The sequence below is a fragment of the Eufriesea mexicana genome, unplaced genomic scaffold (genome assembly GCF_001483705.2).
Source record: "Eufriesea mexicana isolate 0111107269 unplaced genomic scaffold, ASM148370v2 scaffold4231, whole genome shotgun sequence".
Taxonomy (NCBI): domain Eukaryota; kingdom Metazoa; phylum Arthropoda; class Insecta; order Hymenoptera; family Apidae; genus Eufriesea; species Eufriesea mexicana.
In genome coordinates, this window is record NW_016912235.1 from 120,290 (window position 1) to 128,001 (window position 7,712).

A 7,712-nucleotide genomic window follows, 5' to 3' on the forward strand; every position below is an offset into this window, starting at 1 on the left:
AGAGGGAGAGAGAGAGAGAGAGAGAGAGAGAGAGAGAGAGAGAGAGAGGGAGACGGAGAAAGAGAGGGCGAAGGAGCCACCACCGGAAGACAGGAATTGATAGATTTCTCTCTTTTGTGAGCTCAGGAGCCATGCAAATATTGAACTGAAAGCACAGGGCTCCTTAAAGCACTCCCACGATATCGGACCTCCTCGATGCTTCTGAAAAGGGAAGTAGGGATGGAGGAAAGGGGAACACGGGGAATATATGCTGAGACCGGAAGTTGAAAAACAGAGAAGGGAAATAAGAGGAGAAAGGAGAATCGAGGAGGACGAAGTGAAAGCAAAGTGGAGGAAAAAGGAGATAGAGGTAAGAAAACGAAAATAGTAATTCTCAAGAGGAACGAATCGCTTGACGAAGTATAGTTATACTGCCAAAAGGAACAGATACAAGGAGGATCGATGGTTAGAGCGCAATGTGTACAAGACATAAGTAGTATGACCAAGAGACGTATTAGTGAGACAAGAGCGAGGGTGACTAAAAAAGTGCGCGATTTATTTGATCCACTATAATAAGGATGAGAGAAAGTAAACGATGGACAAGTTGGACTGATAAAGGATCGGAAAGCGTGGAAAGGGGGAAAAAGAAAATAGAAATAAATAGGAAAGGAAGAAGGATCGATGCGTGGAGCGATAGAACGAGTACAGAAGCAAACAGCGAGGGCAAAGGAGAAGGCAGAGTGGCTAAGTCGAGTGGGTTTCCGCTTTTCCCGTTCATGTCACCTTTCCACCTTCGACGTCTTGAACGATAGATCCGGTATCCGGACTTTTTGTTCATCTTCCTTCTCGCTCGCGCTTTTAAACCGCTCAGACCGTTCCTGGTTCTTACCTTCCCGATCAACAGACTTTATTCTGGCTGAGAGAAGTTCGAGACCACCACCGCACCACCTTGAACGAGACGTTCCGTTTCCTCGCTCTTTTCGCCTCTTCCACTCGGTGAGAAGCGGCACGCTGAAAATGGTACCTGCCACTTGAGATTCGGCTGCGATTTGGTTCGACATAAAAGCGAATCTGATCGGTCCGGATAAAAGAGCAGGCAATACGGAAGTCAGTATGTCGGGCGGGAAGATTTCAATCATTCAGTCTCCGCGTTGATCAATTCGATTAAACTCCCGATCGTTCTTCTTAATCCGATTTTTCTGTTCGAACGCAAGAAGTGGCAAAGATGGAGTGTTTATCAAAACATAGATCGACGACGTCATTTATTACAACGGTTTCCTTATTCCAATTTGACTGTTAATTTCGAGTCTCTTCATCGTATTATCACGACGTTACACCTGACAGCTCGCAAACCGTAACGAAATGTCTGAGAAGAAGAGTTCTTACGTCACGAGCGATCAACGGAAGCAATTACTTCGTATTTTCCGTGACAGGAAGCCTGGAGGCCGACCCACTGTGCTTTGTTTCCGGATTTACAACACGCCGAGAGGAAATTTGTTCGATATTTCTGCATGTCATGGCGCGTGTACGTGAGACCCACACATTCGACAGATAACGAAGCAGGAAATTCTTTTTTCGAAACCTGGGAAACGTATCTTTGAAGACTCTTTGAAGTCTTATTTTTTGCAAAAAGATTACTATTTAGAAATGTCCTTTCTTTCTTTCCTCGTTTTCTCTTTAAGCCTGAAAATCCTGCGGTAGACCTCGATAACGATCCTCAAGGATTCGAGTCGTTCTGGAAGAACCTTTTAAATTGTTTGAACGTTAGAATGGAACTTTGCAAATACCAGTTAGTATACGAAATTAGATTCCACAGTGGCGTCGCAAAACTTTATTGTTCCTCCGCTCTGCCTTTCCTTCGTGTTTTCCCCTATTTCTATGGACTTTATCCTGCACCGACTTCTCGGTATTATCTCGCTTCGTATTCCCTCCTTGGCGTGAAAGGCGTGTTCCAACTAAAGCTGTTCACATTTGCCGAAATAAAAGGTTGAAAATGAAAAGCGGTGCATAAAATGGAACTTGTCGTTCGTATGCGCGTTTCCAGATGCATACCTCGTTTCTACGGTTCACCAAGTTCATTGGTCCAAGGTCGTTGGTAATTTCGCAACCTCGCATCCCCCGTTGTTCCTAGGTTATCGAGAATAAATGATCGGATTATCAAGTAACTGTTGTCCTCGTTTCGGAATGGCAGCGTGAAATTTATTTTTCCCGTTGTGATCGATAGTGTTCGACGACCTGCGGGACCGGAGTCAGAACGAGGACAATCGAGTGCAGGGACGCCGTTGGTTCGATCTCAAAGGACTGCGAGCCTGCCGAACGACCGCACACCGAGCAAGAGTGTAAAACAAATATCCCCTGTCCGATATGTAAGTTTTATAAGGTGCATTCCTATGCAACAGCACCACCGTTTCCCCGTATCATTCGATAGGGGTTCAACGGCCTTTCTGATTCCTCGCATGCACTATTCGAAGCGCCACGACGATCCTCGCCGATGGTCTTCGTCGCACGAGTTTCCGTCGCAAAGAGATTTTTGCGACCGATGAAATTTTCGTTTTAGTCGGAGAGGAAATGAGGCAGCCGCTGATGCAACCGTACCCACCTCCATCGGTGTCAGAAAAATTGATCGACCAGCCGATACCCTTCGAATCCACGTAAGTAACTTCTCTGAAAATTGATAAACGCACACGCGCGAACACATTTACACCGATATGGTAATATCAGCCGGCCGGCCCGTGGCTCTGGATATTTATAATGTTACACACAGATCTCCCCTCAACGAAATAACAAAACTCGTACAAGCTAGATAGAAAATCTTCCTTTTTAAAAGCATTCATTTCTTGACGTCGATTGCTCTGTCCTGACAGATATACGATCTACTTTGCCTCTGGTTGCTTGTATCTGAGGTATCCCATTACTGTGTCTCTTTCTACTCTCTATCACTTTAACTCTTCTACTTTCTATCTCTCTTCCCTTTCTTTCCCACTTCTTCTCCTCCTTCTTCTTCTTCTTTCTCTTCTTCTAACTTCTACGATTTCCCTCTCATTCACACCCACCCGCTCTCGTTCCATTCTTCTCTCTTTCTCACTCCCTGCTCTCTTCTTCTTTGTTCTTCCCAAGTTCTTACCTCCGACTCCTTTCTTTCCGCTACCCCATTCCAAGATCCCCCGTCCGACGCTTCTTGCTTCCAGGAAAGAGCAAAGCAAACCGATGTTCGCCTCCTCCTTTTTCCCCTTTCTTAATGTTTCTCTGTTCCTCCTTGTTAACCGCCACCTCCGCCAACCCCGTCACCATCGCCACCACCGGTACCCTCTTCTCCAACCCCACGTGCTCTGTACTCTCTCGTAGATTCTTCGCACGCTTTTATAACTCACCGCAAAGCTGCGAAGTCCGAGGACGCTTCTCCTTTTCGAATGAAATCAGGGTTAAGCGAGTTTTAGAAGCATTCGGCGTCCTCGTCCTGATGACTTTCCATCGGACGCTTCGCTCCCTTTTCCCCGTTTCGTTTATTGACCCTTCTTTTAACCAACTTTAGCCTAGAAGAATTCTATCCCGGATTCGTTTCCTCTCTTCGTTCCTTTGGAGTTACAGAGATTTTCGGTTCCTCTTTGCGCCGTGTAGCAGGGTCAGCGGAAATATAGGCCCGTGGAAAAAGCACGCCTGTCGCGGTTCCCTGACACGGAACATACACTTTCAACGTGTACGTGTAACTTTTTCGCACCGTCTCGCTTGACAAAATGAAAATTTCCCCGGCCCATAGGAAATAATGGTATAACAACCCGCGACAGGGACGTTTTCTGCTCACGCGCAACAGTTTTCCAACTTAAATGTCTCTTCTCCGCTTTAAATTCCGGGAGCTTAATCTCCCTGTTTCTTAGCTAACTTTTTCCTGGCTGTTGCTCCTAATGCATTTATGGAGATTACGAGATTTACCGTGATTTAATTAGCTCATAACGCGGATGGCGTACAACCAGCATTACCATGGACTTACGACGATGATGTTACACGTAGACCATCCCGTTCGTTCCTTTGCTTCTTCGATTATGTTTTCCCTCCTTTTTCTTCTCCTTTTTTCACCCGCGTTGCACCACTGCATTGTAGGCTTAGCATGCATAATTTACAGCGTAAAACTTGTCCTATTTTCTCTTTCCAACTACCCATCTCGGTATTTGTCAGACAAATTCTACACGAGTTTCGGTCAAATTTCATCCGGAGAATAAAAATCGCGTGTCATGGAAATGTACACGCAAGATTTACGACGAAATTAAATATAGATATATCCCGTATACGTAAGTACTCGCGGTTTCCAAAGAGAAAGAAGGAAAAAACAGAAAATATCACTACGGTCCGCGTATTGTCCTTTGATATTATTTCATTTCCCACGTAACGTTAGACTAAAGATCTATTTGCGAGACGATCGAATGGCAACGCGTACAATCGAGATAGTCAAAGCTCGCTGGTACGCTAAAACAAATTGGGAACATGAGCGAGAAATCATTGATCGGTGGACAAAGGAGGTACTCGTCGGTAAGTTTGAATAGGTACCCGACTGAATCGCGTTAAATGACAGAGAAACGGGAAATGAAAGGCGCATATCTAAACGTAATTCTCGAATAATCAACGGTTATTTATCCGTACCGATCACGGGACAAATGAGCAGATCGTTTCGCGATTAACCGTGATAATCCGAAAATTCCTATAACTCGATTTATCCGTGAAAAATGAAGCCGTCTCGGACACGTTTCGTCCGATCCGAATCATCGAACCAACGACTCTGCAGGTTCATCGTGGAGCAATGGTCACCGTGCAGCGTCACCTGCGGCGAAGGGATCAAGAAACGGAAAGTCCAATGCAGGATATACCTGGAGTTCAGTAAAACGTTCGCCAACCTGCCAGATCATAATTGCTCGGGACCGAAGCCCGTGGAGAAAGAGAAATGCGTGCTGAGAGCGTGCAACATCATCGAAAACAGCCTGATCTATGGCATCGACACTGTCGGCGACAGTGGATACGCGGAACCAAGCCTGACGGACACTTACAGATCGACAGCGGGAGGTTCGAGCGGAAGTGGCTACGACTCTGGAATTAAGGTGGCCCCAGGAAGCGACGTGCAAACCACCTACTCGTGGAAGGAAACTGGTTACACCCCTTGCAGCGCGACTTGCCTCGGTGGTAAGGGATATTCTGTTCCATAACTTGTTTCGCAACAGTGAAAATTAAACGCGTGTAAACGCTAAGGCGAGACGGGTGTTGTAAGGGAATTTTGTGAATTGCGCGAAGTAAAACTGGGACAAGTCTGCGAGGCTTGAAATTTAACGGTGCAACGGGATGGAAATGGAATGCAAATTCACAGGGGAAACACGAAATTTCAAAAGCGACGTCGAGCACGGAGGGAGCGAACATTTCTTGATCGTCGCGCGTTCGACCCGCGAAGCAACTTCGAAAACTGTGATATTTCTTCGGTAAAGGGAACAAACCATTGCTAATTCGATCAAAATATTTCCTCGCAGTTAATACCCATGCTTGGAGAATCCTTTTAATCGAATTACCTGTCTCCTGTTCTATAAACACTATATTCGGCTGACTCTAATCAGCTGCAAACGTAAGTCAGGGTATTATCGGGGATCAGATCAGTAGAATTAACGGAACGAATCTAGGTTCGTTCCGCATAGAACGCTTAATTAGCCAGGATAATTCGACGCGATTGTACAATTAACGGTGCTCGGCGACGAGTTAGCCGATTGAATCGCATCGGACCGATAGATTAAAGTGACGCGATCCTCATCGACTTATTCGACGCGGAAACGCTAACGCCTATCTATTTTATCCAGCGACTAACATTTCAGGTATCCAGGAACTGATTGTCAATTGCATACGAGACGACAATAAGAAGACTGTCACGCCTTTCCTCTGCACCGGTGAAACGAAACCGGAAGCTAGGATAAAGGTTTGCAACGACCACCCTTGCCCGCCTAGGTAAAAACACATCGATACTTGGAAAAGAAGCTTAACCGTAACGCTTTTTAAATCATCTTAAATTAATCCCGTTCGTATCTCAGTCGTGAAAACGAGATAAAAATACGCGAAGATTCTTATCGAATGATAGTTTTAATTTACGATCGAGTATCGCTCTATTCGTGGTTAATCGATGGTTGTGGTCGATTTTTGCCCACAGATGGAATTTCAGCGAATTTTTACCGTGCAATAACCCATGTGGGATCGGCATACAGACTCGCGACGTCACATGCATACACGAGGTGACACGTGGCACAAGTAATACGGTGCCAAACTACATGTGCCCGCAGCCACTACCAGCGGACAGACAATACTGCAATGTATTAGATTGCCCGGTTAAATGGAGTACCGGCGACTGGAGTAAGGTACTTTACCTCTGTTCAGTGAATTAAATGATGCGATTGCCTCTGGATAGGTGCCTGAGTTCACAGCTGCTTGTCGTGATTAACCCTGACTTCGATACTCATTGGATTAAAATCCAGCTTCTCGGAAATTTAGGCGTTATTAGAACAGGGACGTCGCGATCGTAGTGAGATAGAACGAAAATTCGGGATAATTATTATTTGCTCTTGGTTGAATGAAATTTAATCGAGGCAAATATGAGAATCACTAGGAGAAGGGATTAAGCATAATCGATGTTGATTTCAGTGCTCGAAAACTTGTGGAGTAGGCGTGAGGGTACGTGAAGTGACCTGCGAACAGGTAATGGCCCAGGGGCACACACAAAGTCGGGAGGAACATGAATGCCCGTCTCCAAAGCCTGCCTCGAAGAAGCCTTGCAACACCAGAGAGTGTCACACTATAGATGCGGGATCCCTGCCTATAATTACCAGTCAAAACACCACGTATAACCAGACAGACTTAAACGCAAACGTAGACTTAAAGATCGGCGGTATCGCGGAAGTCTTTCACGGCATATCTTCGATTAAGATTCGCTGTCCCGTTAGAAAATTTGACAAGTGAGTTCCCAGTTTAATATTAGCCTTCCTAATAAAAACATGTCATCGTCAGACTCGTAACAAAATAGAAATATTTTCAGAGCGCTGATCACGTGGGCCAAGGATAACAGAAAATTAAAGAAATCGAGAAAGTACAAGATTAGCAGGAAGGGAGCGTTGAAAATAAAGGACATAATATCCACTGACGCTGGCGTTTACGCGTGTATAGGTAAATAAATGAATCGATGTATCTTTGAAAAACAGGAAATAACGTTAATCCGCGTGTTACAGCGGGAAATTCGCAAGCGGAAACACAAATAATTGTAAAATCCCGTACAAAGGAACAAATTAGCAGCGAGGAGTATTTACGACTAAGCAATTCCGTCCATCGGCAACGAAACGCGAATTTAGATTCGGCACCAGCAAATTCGGGGGAAAGTCTCTATACTGATCGAGCAGGTAAGAGTTATTTATTTCCAACGTTTTATATTTTCAATCTCTAGTCGACAGTTTCAATATTATGTCCTATGGATATTGAGTAATATAAGTGGGTTTTCTAATAGCCGCTTATGGAAATCGATTTGTCCCGATCGACAGCGAAGATCTAAGTCATGAACGAGCAGTCCCTAGCAAACCAACGAGAAAACCCCATCAGAAAAAACAAAAGACCAGTCCGACACCACCGGATTCCACGATGATGCATAAGGAAAACACTATAACTTCGTTGAATCAGGTGAATTATCAAAAAAAAAAAAAAAAAAAAAAAAAAAATTAAAAAAAAAA

General features: G+C 44.8%; 1 protein-coding gene across 1 annotated transcript in view; it reads left to right on the forward strand.

Annotated features, from left to right (window-relative positions):
- The window catches only part of nolo (ADAMTS-like no long nerve cord), a 107,101-nt gene that overhangs the window by 95,324 nt on the left and 4,065 nt on the right, over positions 1 to 7,712 (forward strand). The window contains exons 10-18 of the mRNA XM_017905639.1: positions 2,204 to 2,345; positions 2,537 to 2,630; positions 4,757 to 5,148; positions 5,823 to 5,952; positions 6,152 to 6,356; positions 6,640 to 6,950; positions 7,031 to 7,158; positions 7,221 to 7,388; positions 7,493 to 7,662. Of these exons, the coding sequence (XP_017761128.1) occupies positions 2,204 to 2,345; positions 2,537 to 2,630; positions 4,757 to 5,148; positions 5,823 to 5,952; positions 6,152 to 6,356; positions 6,640 to 6,950; positions 7,031 to 7,158; positions 7,221 to 7,388; positions 7,493 to 7,662 (1,740 nt within the window). The remainder of the gene's footprint in view (positions 1 to 2,203; positions 2,346 to 2,536; positions 2,631 to 4,756; positions 5,149 to 5,822; positions 5,953 to 6,151; positions 6,357 to 6,639; positions 6,951 to 7,030; positions 7,159 to 7,220; positions 7,389 to 7,492; positions 7,663 to 7,712) is intronic.